Below are 21,442 nucleotides of genomic sequence, written 5' to 3'. Positions count from 1 at the left end.
GGAAAAAAAATGCAAAGTATATATAACTCTGCAAGAAATGTAAAGAATAATTATAATGATTCTCATTACAAAAATTCTTCCAAAGTCTTTAATCTTGTCGATACAATATCTTTATACGTTTCCCCCTTCGATATAATACAGCTGTGCTTGATTATATCGTTAATTGTGACAGAATTATTGACGAGGAGTCATCAACTCGAGGAGGAAATCATTATTCGATAAAAAATCGCCCCAGACACACAAGCCCCCACAATTCACGACAGTAATCAGATAATCTTAAGTATCGGTCAGTATGTATTCATTTCAAGCATTGTAAACACGTTTTCTGCCAGGAAAATTAATATTCCATTTCGATTCTGCTTCACCAACAGGCACGAACAATCTTCAGTTTTAATCAATTGTCGCCTGTTGCACGACGCGTTCCGTAATTTTAAAATCGTGAAAATTCCTAGCTTTTCTTTAAGATTAAAATTTACTTAAAAACTCTGCATTCACAAGCTTTGAGATTATTCGAATCCAAAAATTGTTCGATCCATATATCGATATTTTTGAAAGATTAAAAAAAAAAAAACTCGTTTTTCTCTCTCAAATTTTATTCATTACTCAATTTTATTCAATTCTTTGGTTTTGAAAAATTTGAAAAGTATATATAGATTTGAAAAGTATATATAGATTGAAATTCTTTTAGAAAAGAAGTTGGAGGGTGAGAAAAGAAGTGGTGGATCATGAAAGGAATTAATCAGAAATTCGATAATCCGAACATGGATGAACTTCAAGATCTTCCAGAAGAATCGAGCGGCCTTCTTTGTCCCAATCAACATTCTCATCGGTCGCTATCTAAGGTATGAATTCTTTTCGTTCTTATTACGTCTTCTTCGATTAGATAAGAAAACGTCTTGCGAACGTATGTGCTCGCGATTTGACCAACTTCTATACTTTCATTTCAAATTTTTATCAGCGATTCTTCGCTAACACGAACACAATATCTGATGATTGTCGAATTTTTATACTTAATCTGAGCATGGTAAAATATACGTACACTCATTGATTCTTAAGTTTTAATTTTATTATTAACGTTTCCATTCGTAAATTAAATTCTATTTCACTTTTTGTATATTTTCTCGAATTAAATATATTCTTGATGTAACTTCATTTATATTATATTTTTACACGGTGAGAAAAAAGTATTTTTTGACAATTAATTAAAAATTTGTTGTGTATATGTATGTCTATTAACGAGTCAATTAAAAAGAAAAATTTTTAACAATATTTTAATCAGCAATAAACTAATAAAATTTATTTTTTTTTTAAATCATTTGTATTGTGTATAAATATTTTATTCTATTTCATTGCGAAAATAATAATAAATTTTGATTTGTAATATGGTCTAATTTAATAATTTAAATTCTTGAAAAAAATTCAGTCTCAAAGTCTCTGAAAACTTCTCGATTACATATTATAGGAAGGTACAAGATATAACTTATGTATATATAAGTTATAATATATAACTATAAAGTATATCTTATTAAAAAAATATATCTTTTGTTGCTCGAACTTTCATCAATCATAAAAAAAAAATATTTTCAAAACCTTAAAGAATTAATTTAATAAACAGATTATCCGTTATCCGCCTTTTATATCTGCAATTAGAAGAATTAGTCAACGAAAACGTCATCGCACAAGTTTTATAATTAAATTCACAAGCAAGATATGCAAGGGAGATTAAATCGCAGCAATCACAAAGTAATTCCTTTTGATTATTATTCGTCGAGGAAAGAATATATTTAATCTCTTCAATTCAACTTGCACAAACTTCGATCGTAATGTATGTACTTTACAACAAAAAAAAAAAAAAAAAAGAACGTTTCAAAACATTTTTTAACATATATAATAATTTTAACCAAAACAAATTAAACAGATAGAAATAGTTTAATTGTTATTAATTATTCGAAAAAAAAATGAAAATAATAATAATTCAAGTGTCAAACAGATAAGTATTCCAAAATATCGAAATTTTTTCGAGATATCGACGGTCCTTCATCATTCGATCATTGTCAAGTAAATATCGAATACAAAGCAACGAACGAAAAACGTTGCATAATCGTCGACAAAACGGACGTTTATCGACGTCAAGAGACATCGTTAATTTGTGTCGCATAATAAGGCGTGTGCGCGCGAGATAAACGCCTCGATCGCTTTTAAATATTTTTATCAATGACGCGCCTTATCTCTTCGAATGTTACGGCTTGAAAGTTTAGCAAGGCCGAATATCGAAGCACAATAATTATTTAAATATATTGCGCCAATATTTAGCGTTCGATAAAATGTCTCGTCAACGTGATCTTTTTAGAGGATAAGGAATAGTAGTAGGTGAGGTTAAAAATACCTCTTGACGCGGTACGATGAACGATAAGTGGTTGGAAAAATTGATCTTGTCTAAAAAAAAAAAAGATTTCGAAAATTTTATTTACCAAAAAGATTACTATTAAAAGTATATTACACATACGATTAAGTTAAAGTTAAAATGTTAGGATACTTGTTTTTATATTTGTTATATGTAAAAAGTGAAATTTTTCTCTCTTGATATTACAAATAGATAAATTGAATTAAAATAAATACTCGATTCTTCTTTTTTTTTTTTGATAAATGCTTAGAATGTTTATATAACACGGATAAATATTCTATTAAAAAAATAATGCAATTCTGTTTTTCACCTGTATAGAAACTAATAATAACTAATTCTGCTAAAAATTATTTATTAATTGTTTTTATTATTTGCAAAAATAGAAAATCTGAAATCAATTAATTTTTGATTCAATAATTTTTTTCAGTTTAATAATTTTAATAAGTATTATTAAAAGTAGATTCTAGCAAATTCTTAGGTATCATTTTTTTTGTTTTTTTTTTTTTTGTTTTTTTTGGAAGATCGATATTGTTATCTCATCGATGATATAATTTTCGATATCAAAAACGACGTAGACAGTTAACGTTTGTTTTTATATTCTGGAATCATTGAAGATAAGAGAAAAGTATTAATCTAAATAATTGAATGATCGAGACAACCGGAATAAAAACTTGTTAAGAAATTAAAAAGCTTATTTTGTAAAAGCGATTCTTGATTTTTCATTGAAAAAATTAAATTCGAGAATCAATCGAGAAAACCATTTCATTTGATTCTTCTAGCACCAGATTGTTATTATTCGATAACAAAGGAAATACACAGCCTACAATTATGGAAAAAGAAAAAATTACGTTTTAAAATTAAAAAAATCATAACAGAAAATGATTAATTCTATTTTTCCAATTCCACCAGCATTTAATGTAAAACAATTCTGAAAAAATTCATACCGATATATACGGTTTCGAACAACATAATTTTTACAATATTAATAACAAAAATTATCGAAAGATTAAGATACACGACAGAAAAAAACAAATTTTCGATCGATACATAAATAGATTAAATATTATATCTTTCTCTTTCGATTAAACAATTATCTTAATCATTATCACGAAAACTTGATTACACAAAAATATTCAGATTTTTCGCATTTTACGATCGGTTAGATGTAATCGTTGCAAATCCACGATACGTGGTGATACGTAATCTCTTGTATCAGCAGCCAGTAAAATCGTATTTACAAGGATTTAGACGGCCGGTCTTCTCGGAAGATCCTATTTGCACGGTTTGCTATCACGTTCTGTTCACGAATCAAGTGCAATTAGTGACTCCATGTTGTGCTTCTATATTATCGCAACGCAACTTGCCATTTATATTATTTCATCAATAAAATTTGATAAATAAGTCTGATAAAGATCGGCAATAAACCAATATCTCGTAGCGATTTAAGCAAAGATGATGATGTTGATGATGCCTAAGGATTTTCAAGAGAAGGAATTTTCAAACAAAGAAATTGTATCGTTAAACAAATGTTTACATTCCTTCTGAAACTATCGTTTTCGGATTTTTTGTCTTTTTTCATTTGTTCTTCTCTCTTTTTGCCTCTTGCGCACAAGTGGAACGATTACGTCTTTGGTCAGACAGATTGGTTGATGAAATGTTTTTCAACACGTAAACACGTTATTTTCTTTCTCCGTTTTACACGTGATGATTTATTGACAAATTATTAACGACGATATTTTTGTATGCTCGAGGCAAACAATGTCACTTGATTAATTTAATAAAAATTAAAACTGTCTGATGGTGATTAATCGGTCGAAAAGGCTTGTAATGTATTCTTAGAAATGTTTTCCGTACGAAATATACTTTCTTTTCCTCGTTTTGCAACACATTACTGACGAATTATTGTTATTCGAAAACATTTTCGTGACGAAAATACATTTGTCGAATCAAGAAATTCTCCAATGATCACTTTTTTTATTAACGATGTTATATTAAAAAAAAAGTGGGGGAAATTTTTTAATTCTTCTTTCTCGAAAGATCGTGATAAAGTTCAAGATTGTAGATTAAAACAATCAATGCAACTTGAATCAAAGTAAACAATTTGTTCTCCGATGAAATTAATAAAAACTTGCAGCACTTTGATCATCGTGAATAAATATCAATAAAAAAAATTGCAATTGTAGGGCGATTATTGCGAATTAAATAATAATATTTCATAAAACGGAGAGATAAAATTCAAATGTGGATCCGTTTTCTTATTCTATAAGATAATTTGTTCATTAAATTAATATTTCCATTAAATCTAACGATAATTTTCTATCAGTATTATTGCTATCTTCTAGTAATGTTATCTTTATAAGTGAACTTTCTTTTTACGTATCATAACGTGATATTGTTAACGTTTAACGTTTCAGTGTAGAAGTTATCTATGAAAGTTTAAAATTCTTAAAAATATAAAAACAATTTTATGCATATAATTATAGAATATAATCGTTTGAATTTTAATAACGTTGTTCGTGATGAATGAACTTTCGTTCAAAGTGAATTAATGTAAGATTAAGAGAAGATAGATCGCGAGAGGATTAGCAAGTGCAAAAGCAATGGGTCAGTACTTTTAATTAGGAAACGTTTAGATTGTAAATTGGATTAAAATTATGAAAATATTTTTTAGTATTCTATCAATATCTTAATGGTATTAGGAATTTTAATCACGATTAGTATCTCTGGTATCTTTAGAAGTCTATCAGTATTTTTGTCGAAAACATTCAAAGCTCTTTTTATTGGACAAATATATTATATGGTTAAATTTTTATTAAAAATAAGTGATCCTTTATTGTAATTATGTTTGATTTTAATCTATTTTTTATTATTATGAAAATAAGAATAAATTAATTGCATATATATTTAATTAAATCGATTTTAATTCTTTTTTATCGAAAAAATTACATCTTATTTTCAAATGTAAAAAATTCTTCATTAAAGATTTAATGAATACTTATTTTTAACTTTGTTCTTTTCCATATTTATAAGTCTCTTTTGATTCTTCAAAAGACCATGTTAAAATCCAAACGAGCATTAGCATGAAACTGAAGCAGGTCACTCATTCTTTCTAAATCACGAAAAGATATTATTGTTTTCAATAATTTTTTCTTTCTTACAAGTCCATATTTATACGAATGCATCACTATCTCTACTTTTGCATCCTCTTAATAAAACTTTTCACAAATATATATAAACATCTATTAATCAAAAAATTAAATTAAAGCCAAAAATGGAGCTCGAATTTTACTTATCACAGCAACAAACAAATCCAAATTTTTTCTTAAACAAAGATTCAAGAAAATTTCAACAAAACAATAGTTTTCAAGTTACAGAATTATGCCAAACTTCCTAACCCTCGTCCCCATCCAATTAATTAATCCAAGAGAATAAAATTCTATTCATATCTTCAACTTTTAATTCCAAATATATCAAATTTCTCTCATCTAACCCCTATATCATATATCACCCCCCTTTATCCAAAACTAACCAACCCAAACAACTTTCTCCTTTAACTCGACTTGAAAAAAAGAGAATCTCTTCTTCCAAATCGATCGATCAAGTATCGAATGAAGAGGAAAAAATAGGGAAGTCCTGTTATCTCGCCACGGCTGATCGCCAATCTCGGGCCATCGGAAATCTCGCGCAGAAGCAATGGATCGAGCCACGTTCTGCCGATGCGCGGGAGCTCGCTATCAAAACGAAGGACGCGTAGGTGGTGCGAGTCGCGGTTCTATCCGTCGGATTTAGTTAATGTCCAGCGCTCCGCCGACTCGGATGTCGCACCGGCTCTGAAAAAACACAGCCATGACACACGCCTGACTCCGCCTCGAACAACCGACACACAGCTCGACCACTTTTCCTTCATCTTCGCGCGTTCGCGTGCAAAACGAACGAGCCTCGTAATAAAACTCGTCGTACGTGTAAAATTTTCAACCCACATCGACTGATCGATAACACAGACACAGAGAGAGAGAGAGAGAAAGAGGGGGAGGGAAAAATCTCTGGACCCATATTGCGCTTCGAGAATTAATTGTGCTTCGATCGTTTTTTCCGCTGTTCCATCATCGATCATCCATTTTCGATGATCGATCTTTTCTTTCTCTCTTTCTTCGAAAGATCTCTTCGAAAGATTCGCTTCGAAGGATGTAATACAATCGATCGGGAGTAGATTTGTTTTTATTATTTTTTTCTTCGTTTGAAAATTTTATCCTCTTCTTTTTCTCTTTCTTTTTCTCTCTCTTTCTCGCTCGTTCGAGGTTTGTTTTATCGTTTTTCGCAAGCCGTGTGACTAATCGCGAAAAAATTAAAACACCGAGGCGAACGATATCGACGGTGTTTAAGCGGCCGGCGTAGAAACAAAAGTTGCGTAGGACTCCACGTGGACTCGGCCCGTCTCTCTCGTGTGTCTTCTTTCGTGCGATTCGTGTGCGTTTATCGATTTCATTCTGTCTGTCGATTTGTTGAAGGTGAGGAATTTGGTAAAGTGGAAGAAACGCGGAGGAAAGGTAACTTTATGAGACACGTTGAAAGGAGGGGCGCGTTCTCGTGAGACGATTGTCTCTCGTTCGTCGATCCGAGAGATCGTCGCGTGTCAGGTAAGTGGATTTTTGATTTCTTCGGTTCGGTTCAGAGATCATTGTTCTTGTTGTTGATAATTTTTTTCAATCAAAGTGGCACATGGAATGGACAATTTGATAAACGAATTGTAGAAAATTTAAAACGATATTTAAAATTAATTTCAATGTTCGCGGTTAATGGCACGGTTTAATACGATTTGAGTAGATAAAATTGCTCGAGTTTAAACGAGAATCATATATTAAAATAATGAAAAATAATAAATAAATTTGTAATGATTAAATTGTGGACACGATGATTTATTGTTAGGTTGAATAGCTGTTTCGAAAAAGGGCCGGGAGAATGGGGAATTGTATAAATTGAGTTTAAAGGCTTTAAGTTATATTTGAAATATAATTAAGAAGATAAAAATGATTCGATGATAAATATCGCTGTAATGCAGTATAATCCTTTCGTGGGACATATTTGAAGAGTCGGTTCTAGAAACCAAAACAAACGTAAAAGTTTGTGTACAAAAAATGTCGATTGAGAATTATTTATTATGCTATAAGCAGTTCAAGTTTTCTATTGGTGAAACAAGATAATAGATAGTGTAAGATAGTTCCTTGTCACATCTTGTTTTATCCATGTTAATAAAATAAATCTCAATCAAAATTTCTGTTTTTATCTCATAGGATCAATTCTTTTTTATCCAATATAAAGGATTTAAAAAATGAGATCGATAAGATACATGGAATAGAATTTGGATTAAAGTTTTGTGAAAAAAATTTTCTTCGAAAATAAAGAACGAAACTTTCTTAAAGAGAGAGTAAACGAAGAAAAATTTTTCGATATAAAAGAGAATTCGATCTCAAATCGATCATTCCATTTTCAAAAGACAAACATAAAAATCTTGCCGCGTTATCTTATATATCACGAGCAACCTTCGGAGCATTGATTATAAAGTTTGAATCAATGTCTCCAATTGTATCCGAGCGAGTACAAAGTGAATGATAAAAGGAGGAAGAAGAGGTGAATGAATGAAAAAAAATCTTCGAAACGAAGCTGTTTCCTCGATTCACGAGGAAAAAGAAAAAAAGTATTTAACGACCAATTAGTGGCGTTCGCGACACATATTTTGAAACGATATAAAATCAAGGCTTTTCTCTTGATAACCGATTCAATCAGAGCAAGATATCCGATTTAAAAGAAAATATTTCTGCACTTTTATCGCAGATATACAAATTGTAGAGATTTAAATAGACAGAATTAAATTGAGAGAAAAATTCCATACCGTGTGCTATCAATCCCTTAAATAAATAGATATAAAAATCCTTAAATTTTTAACGATCCGTTGCTACGAGCCGTAAATGATTAAAAATGGCGAAAATCGTAGTTTTTTACGACCTACAACAGCAATAAATTTTTATAACTTTCGATACTTGCGCAGCTTTTTTACGCGTCAACCGATTTTCATGAAATTTTCTACGCGCGTACAATTTATTTAGATCTACGAAAGTATTTGCAGACAGAAGACTGTAATATTATCGTCCTCCAAGTAGCTATTCCATTGAATTTTTTATCGATTGATACGTAACTCTGTTAAATTCCTTTCTTCTTAATCATTCATCGAATAATTTTATCAACGAAGAGAATTGATACGAAGTTCGTAACGTTGATTCATACAATTTGCATTCAAGTTGATGGGATTTTGTCGTAAATTCAAATCGAAATTTGCAATTCTGTGTAGTAAGTAGGGGAGAATCGACGTGTAGATGGCCGGCACGGTAAATCGTTCCTATATAATATATGATCCTTGACCTTAAAACGCAGAATTACGGAATTCACGATCGACCTTCCATCGACTTCCTATAAAAATGGCCTCGTCGAATCGAGTTCGTCAAAGTGCTGGTTTCAAAAAGCTTCGTTTATCGATCTTTTTTACGCGTGTTAGAGTAATTACCTTTATTTATTTATTTTTTATATTTTTTGATTAATTAAATTTTTCGAGTTTCCAACATTTGTAAAATGTTATCATACATTTAATACCGAGATTTATGCCTCGCGGTAAACGTTTAAATATCGATTGTGCTGTCCCAGTTAGTTTTTTTTTATTCATCTTGAATTATATATTTCCTCTTTGATGTTTAATTTAATTTTTGAGAATACATTGAGAGTTTATATTGGATTTGTGAAAACACTGGATAAATGGAGAATGGAGAGACATATATATATGTGTGAATACTCGAGAATATTTTGGGTTTTAAGCCCTTTAAATATTCAAAAGTTTAAATAATATTTAATTCCAGAAGAATCCTGTGATTTCCTTTCGAATTCCAAAAAAAGTTTAAATTTCGCAGATATTTTTAAATATTCCAAGGAGAAGAATAAATAAATAAAATCCTTAAATATTTGCAAACTTTTATTTTAAAACGTTTAAATACTTCGAGACTCGAATTTCAGAATTTATAATTCTTCTTCTTCTTTCATTTCATGTGTGATATTGCATTTGTATGCATTATGTTAAACACTTATGTCACGTACATGACATACAATTGTTCGATCCAATTGTTATTATTCGTCGAAACTGTTTTTTCATTCATTATCAAAAGATTTTAATTAAGACAGAATAATGTGCGATTCACAAGGTCGCTGGATAATGATTATCTGAAAATTCTTGACGAGTCAGAATAAAATTGTTCTTATTCCGAATCATTTTTTAAACAAATTAATCTTGCAATTGTTCTCGAATTTTTATGTCTTATAATTTTCTTCTTATTTCAACAAAATTTTTTTTAAAGTTTTAAGTTTCTCATAACTCTCTTCAATCTTGATATTAAAGGCATTTCGATGTGGAAGAATAATACCAATAATTATAATTTATCAGCATTATCATGCATGTTTACGATAATAATTGAGATCGCTCGGGAATAAAGAAAAAAAAAATTCATGTTTTTCAACATAACAATTCGATTATTCATCAAAACTCGCAGACCATCTCTTAGAAATCAAATAAATAATTCATTTATGAGCATTTAATTATTAAGCAATGATGCGTCTCGTTTTCCAATGATATTATAACAATTAAAAAAATTCACATTCACTCCAATATAATAAATCTTACATCAAATTAAATTATTATTTATACGTTTTATTAATTTGAAATGATACAAGTATTATGAGTTTCTTTAAAAAATTAATTCTTATATCTCCTTGAAATTTATTTAATATTAATTCAGAAAATAATAAGTGTGTCATTTATGATATCAAGTATAATAACACTCCCAACCCCTACTTCCTACAACCCTAACTCAACATCCGTGTTCAAGTGGACAATATTATAATTATGATACTACCATTTTGTTCTATTATACGAATAGATTTAGTCTTCCCTTCGATGGAAAGGGTCCAAGATAGAATCATTATGCGATCTAAACAATCAATGATTACATGTACCCTTTGCACCCCAAGTGCATTATTTATTTCATTTTTTTTTCTTGATTAATCAATGTTTTTGAGCAAGAAATGTTTGTGTGCAAGAATGCAATCGTTACAGCAATACTCGATTATAATTGTACGATGGAAAATTGGAAGGAAAGAAAATATCAACAGTCAAGACTTATCTTGACAAGAATGCTCAAAGGGTTATCGTATACTTTATCGTATATTTTTTCCAACGTGTTAATCCGAAAAATGCATTGTTCAGGCATCTTATTAAATCTCGAGCGTCCTGTTCGCCACTAATTGGCACTTCACAGAATTCGTCTCGTGAAATTATTAAGCTTTTCTCGCGGCTAGATTTAACAAGAAGAGTAGTAGAGTTCTCTCGTTGTATCTCTAATAAAAATTTCGATGCTTGTTTTTTTTTCGATCTTTTGCAGAAATTCAGCTCGATCGAAAACAAAAGAAAACTTGAGAAAATTGTTTGGAGGTTGAGAAGAAAATAGGAATACAAAAGAAGTATTGAAAGTGAAGTAGATTCAGTGAAAAGTCGGTACAAAGCGTTGACTGACTTTTTGCGTGGATTATGGAAGAAGGGCTGGATACAAAAATGGTGAAAAGCTCGGCGGATTATGTAAAAGCCATGGAGAGCAACGTGCAATCAAATCAGGTGACTAGAATGTCTGTGAAATGGGAGCCGATTTGTAATCTTATGTAATAAATCTTGAATAAATAAACAGAGTTTTTACTGTTTTGTTCATGAATACTTTTTATTAAAGTTGGAAGTTTTTTTTAACAAGAATATGTGAAATTTATGGAAATTTAAGTTTAAAAAAAATTGCATAGGAAATTTTAATATTAACTATTAAGGAAATTAGGTAATTTAAAGGATTCTAAACATTAGAGAAATTAATTGTGATTAATAACAAAATTTAAACTAATCTAAATAAAAAGGATAATAAATCCTTAAAGGATTTATTTCCAAGGGTTTATTTCCAAGGAATTTAAAATTAAGAAAATTTTACAAATATGATAAAATATAGGATGTGAAAATGATCCAGATACTTGATGACTTTCAAATAGAAGGTTTTAGATATAAGATCAAGATGATCGACTTAGATCCAAGCAATCTAAAATTCAAAAGGTTCTAGATGCAATAGGACTTGATAGATAATGACCTAATTGTTTGAGGATTTAGATATAAAAAAATTTAGTAGAAATCCTACTAAAAGATTCAAGAAAATTTATAATCAAAATAAGAAAATCAAAATACTATTTTAATAAAATTTAATTAAATTCGATGAAAATTTACTATTATCAAAATTTACATTTACAAAAATTTCTAATTTGAATAATGATTCTCTCACAGGTAATCGAGACGAAAGTGTACAAACGACGATGGCTGATTCTAATTATTTTCGTGCTGTACAGCGCCAGCAACTCGATGCAATGGATTCAATACAGCATCATTGCAAATATCGTAACGATATATTACAATGTATCCACTTTTTCAGTGGATATGACCAGCATGATATACATGATAACTTATATTCCCTTCATCTTTCCAGCAAGTTATTTACTCGACAGATTCGTAAGTATGGTTGTTAAATTTATTATTAAATTTATTTGACTGCTTTTTATATTTTCCTGTCTGCAAAAATGATTCTTCTTATCCGTATTGCAATTAATTTTTCCTTATCCATTGAAACTAATCAATTTTATTGAGAGTATCTATCTCTTATTGAGAAACGTTACATTATGGATTGACACTATATAAAAGATAAGAGAATCGTAGAAAAAATTATTATATCGAAACATATCATAAGATTAACAGATCAATTCTTCTAATTCTTCTCTCGACACATATCTTAATCCTTGATCTTGAAAACAGGTGTAAACACTCTATCAAATTATTATCTTTATTTTCTTTTCTTCTTGAACGTGTTGAAAGATATTGTAAAGAAAGTGCGACAGAAAGTCTTGACTCCATATCTAAACAAATTTGAAGATTAATGGATCATAAGAAAATACTGCAGGTTTATATATCTAATAATAAAATTTTTAATATTTCAAAGTACGAAGAAAAGATAAGAGTTTACCACTTCTTTATAAAAAAAAGAATCTTTCTTTTTCTAAAAAATAATTTTTTTTCAGAATTCATTCCATTATTTTTCACGTAATCGTCGATTTCAGGGCCTCAGGTTCGCCGTTTTGACAGGCGCGATCGGAACGATGACCGGTTCTTGGATAAAAGTGTTTAGCGTAAGTCCAGATCGGTTCTGGGTTACCTTCATCGGTCAAACATTCGTTGCTGTGAGCCAAACGTTCATCTTATCGGTTCCAGCTCGTTTGGCCGCTGTTTGGTTCGATTTAAATCAGGTCAGCAGCGCGTGCAGCATCGGCGTTTTTGGAAATCAGGTTAGTTAGTAGATGTAAATTTTTTAATTAACATTTATATTGTTTATAATGTAAAGATAATTTTTCATATGAAAATATATAAAAGATATAGAATCAAATACTTTGATTTCTTACTTCATTTTTGAGGAAAATTATACTGAAAAAAATAACATATTTCCATTAGTATGTTTCTAATAATATAAATAAACAATTTTTTTATACAGAATATTTTACAATATTGTTACAAATAATAAAAAAAACAAAATATTAGAATGATTTCTTTATAATTTTTCAATCATTAATATGAAACACTTTAACTCGTTATCGAAAAGATTCCATTAAACGATTTCCAAGCTTTGATATTCAGTATTTTTTCGGTATAATTCAATCGTCAAACATGCTCCAATTAGTAAACATTCGATCCAACTATTAACAATCAATTAACTTACTCTCGAACATCTCGTGCAACATCTCTTTTCTAAGCCCCTTTGATTATTAATTTCCTATTTCCTTTATCCTCATCTCCAAAAGTCCTTGTTATGATACCAGACCATTGTCTCAATTATTGTTTCAAAGATCCATTAATTATTCGATCACTTTACTCGAAACAATAGCAATAGAATCGCGCGCCAAATTTTCAACTGGATGGAGCCAACAAAGCGAACATATCTACACATATAGAATATAGTTAAATAAATGCAGTGCTCGTAAATGGAGCTCGAGTGTATATTACCTGTGTAGTAAAACTCTAATTCGAGAGACAGGGTCGTTGGAGAATGAAGTAGTGATTAGATGGGAAACAGAATCCTAACGTGCACCCACGTTTCATTTCGCGGCGGTACGAGGGGGAGCTGGGACCCCATTCAGCGAATTAAACCTATGTATTTCAAACAGATCACCCCTTCTCGTAGGAAGATAATCTATTCAAGGTGCACCGTCGATCAGATTACTTTATCAACTTTGATATAGTTTTTTCTTCTGTCTCGAGTATACAGATGATGATCCGAGAATCTTAAATTGAAAAAAATGTTATTAATATTTCGATTTCGAAAGAAATTCGATTCTTAAGATATACGCTTATGTTTTACATATGAGTAGAGATACGAACCTTTTTTTTTCTATCCCAAGTATACACATGTATGGTTCGAGAATATTGAATATTTTATTCGAAGAAGTATTTCTGTTCGATTAAAGGAATTCTATTCTTAGAATACGTACATCAATCGTTCTTCACGTCTGAAGTTTTAATAAAATTTTTATTACAATGCCGTTTGCTATGTATAGTTAATAAAGAAATATACGATAGATATCACAAAATTGATATAAATGATCGTTGACCTTGCTGTTTATGACGTGACTGCCAAGTTTGCCGCTCTTCGAGCACAAGCTTTCGAGAACGGAACTCTTGTCGGGATAGCTCATGATGGGCTGAAAAGAATAATGATCTCTTACTTCCTTGGAATAACAACAATGGACATCGAGCATCTGTCTGGATGATAGTAATTTCACGATGAATTTACGACATTTATGCAAATTTCAAACTAAATAACATGAAATAGAAATTTTCTATTGTATTATTTATCATTTAGAAAAATTTAAAATGATCGTTCCGATTTTTAGTTGGGTATAGCAATTGGTTTCCTCTTCCCGCCGATGTTGGTGCAAAACAACGAAGACATTAGTCAAATCGGCCGAGGATTGCATGCGATGTTCTACATAGTCGCTGCTTTTACCACCATTATTTTGGTCCTTATACTTCTATGTACGTATAGTAATCATAAGTTTAATATTAAAAAATTCTTTAAATATCTTCGATATTAAGTGAATTTAGATTTATATTTCCTTTTAAATAATATAAACTATATGGAAATTATTTTGAAAAATTGATTGTGCATATTTAAAAAATGAATATTTAAGAAAACAATAAACTTTCTTCGTATATTTTTATATTCTCTGGTTTCGATATTATGTTGGTTTTAATTTGTAATTAATATATTGAAATAATTTATAATAATATAAAATTATAGCATCTCACTTACATCATTACAATTTTCCAGTCCTTCATATTGAAATAATATTTTCCTCTAGTTTTTAAGTCTAAACCACCGCTTCCTCCGAATCAAGCACAAGCTCAAATTCAGAGAGAGAACGAAACGCCGAAAAGATTCTTCATTTCCATGAAGAAACTAATCACAAACGTCGGTTACTTGTTACTATTGTTCAGTTATGGTATCAACGTAGGCGTGTTCTATGCCATCAGCACGCTTCTCAATCAGATAATTCTTCAATATTTTCCTGTAAGTTTTTACTTTTAATATCTATTTTTTCTTTATTTTAAGATTTATATTATTTCTCTATTAAATTTCTATTTATTATCGTTATTTATATCGTTATATAAAAATTCAGAATCATGAAAAAGATGCTGGAAGAATCGGATTGACCATCATCTGCGCTGGTATGTTAGGTTCTGTGGTTTGTGGTATTGTGCTTGATAAAACGCGCAAATTCAAGTGAGTAAATCTTCTCAATATAAAAATTAACTTATATTATATTTCTCTCGTTGATTAATTATCAATTTAAAATTTTTTTATTTGTAGAGAGACAACATCAGGCGTTTATCTTTTTTCCTTTCTGGGCATAATTATATTCACATTCACTCTAATGTCCACCAATCAAATATTCACCATTTATATAATAGCCGGCACATTAGGGTAAGAATAATTCATATTTCTTAATTTTCATTAAGAATTTAGAATATTTAATGAAATTCAATTACTACTTTTCTCTTTATTTTATTCTTTAGTCAATATATTTTATAAATTCTATATAAATCTATTTATGAATTGTTCAAAAATATTTATCATTCTCATTTTTAATATTTACAAAAAAAAAAGCTGTAAAAATCTGAAATTTTCCTCAAAAATATTATAAGTTCATGATCTTCGTTAATAATTTCATATAATTTATCTATTGCACAAATAAAAATATACTAAGAACATACCTAAATAATAATAAAAATCTAATTTATAAAATCTTTAATATGATTTTGAATTCTTCTCAAAATATTTTTTCAGATTCTTTATGACTGGCTATCTTCCAGTGGGTTTCGAATTTGCCGCGGAATTGACATATCCGGAACCGGAAGGAACATCCGCTGGTCTACTAAACGCAATGTGCCAAGTATTCGGTATCATCTTCACGACTATCTACGGATATTTCTTGCACGTTTGGGGTGATTTTTGGGCGAATATTTTCCTCTGTATTGTGTTAGCTCTTGGTTCGTTTCTTACTATCATCATTCCCAATGATCTTCGAAGACAGAAAGTTTTAAAGAATTCCATAGTCGAAGATTGAGAGATAAAAAATTAGAGAATGATCGACTAGTCTTTGTTGTGATCGATGATATTGCGAATGTAGACTTTCCTAGGATGAATATCTTTAAGATAGATGAGAAAAATGAATTATTATAGGTTGTCCAAAGATAGTTGATTTTGATAAAATGTCAGAAAATTGCATAGAATCGTCTGCCTCATGTTATCTACTGTTGTTATTATCATTATTCTATTCTTTCATATTTTTTCAATATTTTATATTTTACGTTTACATATATAATATTTTTTTTATTGAATTCAATTCTTAAATAACACTTAAAAATAGATTTCTTAATACATAAAAATATGATGTAATTAGTTTCTAAACCAAGAAGGTTAATATGGTAGATGATAAAATATCAAAATATTTTATGAATACAAATATATTCGAATGATAACAAGAATAGATAAAGATAAGCGAACAATAATTTTGGGCATGGTTCAAGATCTGAAATTATGTGGAATATTCCGTATTATTTTTATTATTTTTTTATTATCTTTGTTTCAAAAATACTAAATAGAAGTTCTAATTTATTTATAAATTATCGAGATTAATCATTGACTATTTAAAGAATCACTATCTTACATTTACACTTACATTCTATCTTATTGTTTCTTCTTCTTTATGCTGTGATGACACTCAGTATCATGGAACAATTCCATTCGCGTGTAGGCAACATCTGAAACTTTTGTGCATTTCAAAAAAAAAATTAAAAACTATAAAGCTACAGAGCTAATTTTTATGTAATTTTTGTATTTAAAAAATCAATATGATATGATATTTCGTTTCGTTGTCTACGTAGTTTGAAAAGCAAAAATTTCTTTTTATTTCAACCATCAGTATTATTATCTTTTATGATTCTAATGAATGTGTTTAACGAACTTTTTCTCAAAAACCTCAAACGATGCGAATTAAGATGAAAAAATTTCGCATTTTTATGATTAACATACCAAAATAATGCCAATAGTCGATGAAATAATCAGAAATTTAAAATAGTATTTCGTGGACAACAGAAATGATAGTACAATAATAATAATTGATGCGATTAGATTCTTACAAAAATATTGATATATTATACATCTTAGGATGAACGAAAGATAGATAAAAATCTATTTATTCTCGTTATTTGTGTAAATGTTCCCATTTAGAATAGATTTTTAAACTTTGGTCTTCGTCATGTACAAATGTATTCTGTGAAATTGTATTTCTTCGATACGTAACTTCCATAATTTATCACATTAAATATTATCACAAGATATCGATCGAATGTCGTGGAATGAAATATTTTTGAAATTTGAGTAAAATAATGAAAATTTTTTAAATTTACTTTTACTATGAGCAAACTATAACTTTGCAAAGTTCATAACACACGAGCAAAAAATTGGATGTAAGATAAATTCAATAATCTAGAACCGCGTGAAATATGCAAGTTATCGAAGAAATTCGATTTGCGAGATGATCGAGATTCGAGATTAAATTTGTTCGAATCGATCGAGGAAAAACGAATTATCACACGAAGGTTAATATAAACGAGCTATCTGAAATTGAATTTTCTTCTAATTGAAAGTGAGTTTAGAAATCATTAAAATATTGTCGGATATCGAATTTTACTTTAGATCGTAACATCATTGTCAGACTATTCTTAGCTTGAAAAAAAGTTTCTTTCGTTTTAAATAACCTCTAATCAACGGACGACAATAATATTGTAGCTACACGTACAAAATGAGTATTAAGAAACAATTGAATATTGTAGTTATAATTGTTATAAATTCTGATCGATAGACTGAAAAATGTTTATATGTTTAAAATTAAAACGTAGAACAAGAATGTTATTATTACTTAGTATTTTTAAATGAATCATATCTTTTATAATATTTCTAGTATTTGAGAAAAGATTTTTTTCTTTAAGTTATGGTTATTAAAATTTATATGAACATCTACAGTCTAATGATCATGTGTACTAATTTTTATAAATATTATCGTGTGTCCATATATAATTGTGGGGCCATGTATAAAAATGAATAGATATGAAAATAGTCGACAATAAATTTATAGTAAAAGTACTAAGGATTCGAAATTGATAGAATATAGAAAATTTTGCTTCTATTTTTATAATATTTTTACACCATGGAAGTATTCGAAGAAAAAACTTGCACATTTTTTTTTCAGTTGCGTTCTTAGATCTTCGTGTTAAAAATACAATTGTACATATTTTTTTTTTCTTGTAAAGATGCATTGCTACGAAAAAAAACTATCAGAAAAATAATTTTTGAAAATGTCAATTAATTGTCACAAAATCTTTTATCCGAAATCACGAAACAAATAAACGAAGTTCAAAAATTTACAGATATAGAGGCACACGTATACGGATATATGTATATATTTTGTAAACTCGATGTGTATATTTTACATGTATATTTTATTCAACGCCGTCTGTATGTGTAAATTGTTCCAAACATATCTTTTATAATATTAATAGTTCAAATGTTACGATAATTATCATATTTCGATGTGATTTAAAGACAATATTAAATGTTAACATGTGTTAAGTTTATATTTTTAAATAATCTGCAGGTATACCGATATTTGTGAAAAAGTGTTAAGTGATTTTTAACAGAGCAAGTGTTTTAAAGTAGATCATTCCATGGATAACATGTTTTTATTTGAAAGATGGTAATTAAACATAAAAACCGGAAACTTGTAATAGAGAAAAAAATACCTGAAGAATCATGGAAGATTATATTGCGATCTCGCTTAATTAATTTTGCTGTATCAGCAACGATTAACTTTTTATGGAAACGAAAATGTAACACAGTGCACGTACGTCTATATCCAAATGGATATAATTATTTTAAATAACTGGAAAATTATTCCAGTACAATGGATGGATAGTTTTATTCTTTTCTTTCTTTTTATTTGAGTTACATTTTTTCCTTTTTATATTATTATTATATAAAAATCAAAAAATTTTTCTATTAATTATTTATACAAGAAGAAAAGAATAAAGCGATCAAAATCATGTTTGAAATAATCGTTTTTAATCAATCAAGAATATTTATAATCTTCCATTTTTTTTTTTAATTTTGCATTTTCGAACATCGTATTTGTGATTCGTTTGTCATTTTGTAAATAAATTATAGCAACTTAAATGAGTTTCTTTAAGTTTTGCTATGAGCTTCATGCGAAAATCGTTTTGTGACGCACGTTCTTCCTAAAATCGGAAATGAGTGGGACAAATCGAATAAAAAGTATCTGTGATTCTTGACAATATTCGCTATTCGATTATCATCTGAATATGTAGAATGATAGGAAGCTTTGAAGATTATAAAAGTCTTAAGAAATTATCTTATTGTTATTATCGAATTATGTTATTGTTATTGTGTAATCACATTGAAAATGAATCGAAAAATAAATATAATGAGAAATATTTACGATAAAATTGTCGCTATTTTATTGTTTCTCCTTTTCACACAAAAATCAGAAATGTATTAATTAAAGCATGTATTAATTAAAAGAATTAAATGAGAAAAAGAAAATAAATTTTAATTTGAGAAAAATACACATAAAATTAAAATTATGAATAAAAAAAATATTAAAATATTTATATTATAAAACAAAAAAATTTATGTAGATATTATTATTTTTTTATCAATATGAATTTCATATTTAATTATCTATACTTATCTTATTTAGATGAAATATATTTGTATCATTTTTCTACTAAGAAATATTTAAAATATTTTTTATTAAAAAATTTTTAAATGATTTTGGTAATTATATATTTTTTTAATATCATATAACGTTGTTTTCTAGATCTGCTGAGCACTCTTAAAGACTTTTCTAATAACGATAATAGGATAATATGAAATATAAGAAGCATTTTGATAACTTCTTATTGAAACATGTTTTCCTACTAAGAAAATCGAGAAACAGGGATAATAGGAAAACATAAGAATATATCACGATAGTTTATTCTCTTATAAAATTATGTTTTCCTAATAAGAAAGTTAGTCATATAGAAATAGGATAATAGGAGTGAAGGAGGTATCGTAAAACCTTCTTTACGATCATGTTCTTCTAGTAAGAGAATTCATTTTTCGACGCTTGAAGAACGTCGATGGAAGCTTTGTCGATATCGAATTAATATGCGCAAATTATTATTTAAATTATATTAATAATTTAATAAACTAAAGATTTAAATGTAAATAAAATAAATAATAGTATAATATTAAAAGAATATATAATATAATTATTATTAATGAAAAAAACATTTTTATAAATTATTCTATTTATTATTTATTATTTCAATTAAATAATTAAAATAATATTATATAATATATTAATATATAATAAAAATAAATATTTTAAAAGTTGATAAATTTGATAAATTATAAATTTATTTATAATTCTATTAATATATTAATAAAGTAAAAAAATAATAAATCAATTATATAATATTAAAAATCAGAAATTTAAATAATTTATATAAAAATATTCAATATTCATTTAAAATCTATATTATTATCAATATCATTTGAAACTTATGTCACGAACTACATATATTTATTAAATGAGAAAGTTATGTCGAACATGTTTAAAAATATCGCGTATTAAAAATATTTCAAATTTTAAAACTTTTCAAAAGATGGCTCTAGTTATCAATTCTTACTCTACTTTACCCTATTTTCAAAGAGATATCTTTGGTACTCAAAAGATGGCATTGACGGTCAATTCTTATCTCTATCTTTGTCACACTGTTTTCCGTCCTTTATTTATATGTTTCATTTGCGGCACTCTACAGATGGCGCTGATTTCAATATTTTTACTCTATCTCTATCCTTTTTCCACTATTTCCTTTCTTTGTTTATACTTGTTCCTAACGCGTGACCAAGTCTTTTCAAAGATGCGGGCATGCAATAATCATCCAATCAAAAATCCTAGCACGCACTCGACCACTCTAACCGGTTTTCAGGTGGACGTGTACCATACCATAAAATTAACGGTAGAAACTCGTCGCTGCACTTTTATAACACATCATAAACATGTTGAATCTTTTCCTTAACTCGATCATAAGAAAAACTTTTCAACTTACAATCTCTATACTTTTTTACTCATAATAGTATACGACAAATTTAATATTTTCAATTTATATAAATTAATTTATAATTTATAATTTATAATTTATAAACTTTATATAATTTTGTAGAAATTTTATAAAATTTTTTAATTCAA

At 28.3% G+C, this 21,442-nt stretch overlaps 1 protein-coding gene and 1 long non-coding RNA gene across 9 annotated transcripts in view; one reads left to right on the top strand and one right to left on the bottom strand.

The window, feature by feature from the left end:
• Positions 1 to 19,649, top strand: part of LOC107996552 (uncharacterized MFS-type transporter C09D4.1) — a 68,094-nt gene extending 48,445 nt beyond the window's left edge. The window contains exons 1-10 of one of the 6 annotated variants that reach the window (XM_017054662.3): positions 3,296 to 6,360; positions 6,913 to 7,041; positions 10,882 to 11,111; positions 11,811 to 12,032; positions 12,635 to 12,859; positions 14,459 to 14,600; positions 14,927 to 15,135; positions 15,245 to 15,348; positions 15,436 to 15,549; positions 15,913 to 19,649. In XM_017054662.3, coding sequence (XP_016910151.1) covers positions 11,028 to 11,111; positions 11,811 to 12,032; positions 12,635 to 12,859; positions 14,459 to 14,600; positions 14,927 to 15,135; positions 15,245 to 15,348; positions 15,436 to 15,549; positions 15,913 to 16,192 — 1,380 coding nt within the window. In that variant the 5' untranslated portion in view covers positions 3,296 to 6,360; positions 6,913 to 7,041; positions 10,882 to 11,027 and the 3' untranslated portion in view covers positions 16,193 to 19,649. Of the gene's footprint in view, positions 1 to 165; positions 287 to 310; positions 372 to 404; positions 526 to 688; positions 843 to 3,295; positions 6,361 to 6,912; positions 7,042 to 10,881; positions 11,112 to 11,810; positions 12,033 to 12,634; positions 12,860 to 14,458; positions 14,601 to 14,926; positions 15,136 to 15,244; positions 15,349 to 15,435; positions 15,550 to 15,912 lie in introns of those variants that run through there. The other 5 variants (XM_017054661.3, XM_028666119.2, XM_062074667.1 and 2 more) reach the window with 5 other exon arrangements.
• Positions 11,712 to 16,274, bottom strand: LOC107996558 (uncharacterized). Of its 3 annotated transcripts, none has more exons than XR_009829632.1 (8): positions 15,840 to 16,274; positions 14,878 to 15,753; positions 14,177 to 14,266; positions 13,947 to 14,074; positions 13,572 to 13,849; positions 13,288 to 13,507; positions 12,541 to 12,995; positions 11,712 to 12,433 (listed from the first exon to the last, which is right to left on the bottom strand). It is a non-coding gene; the product is annotated as an uncharacterized LOC107996558 (long non-coding RNA). The 3 variants fall into 3 exon arrangements; XR_009829633.1 differs by having other exon boundaries at positions 11,712 to 12,797; positions 12,974 to 12,995; XR_009829631.1 differs by having other exon boundaries at positions 11,712 to 12,995.
• Positions 19,650 to 21,442: the final 1,793 nt, after the last annotated feature.

The sequence above is a fragment of the Apis cerana genome, linkage group LG5 (genome assembly GCF_029169275.1).
Source record: "Apis cerana isolate GH-2021 linkage group LG5, AcerK_1.0, whole genome shotgun sequence".
Taxonomy (NCBI): domain Eukaryota; kingdom Metazoa; phylum Arthropoda; class Insecta; order Hymenoptera; family Apidae; genus Apis; species Apis cerana.
This window is presented reverse-complemented; position numbering and strand designations above follow the sequence as displayed.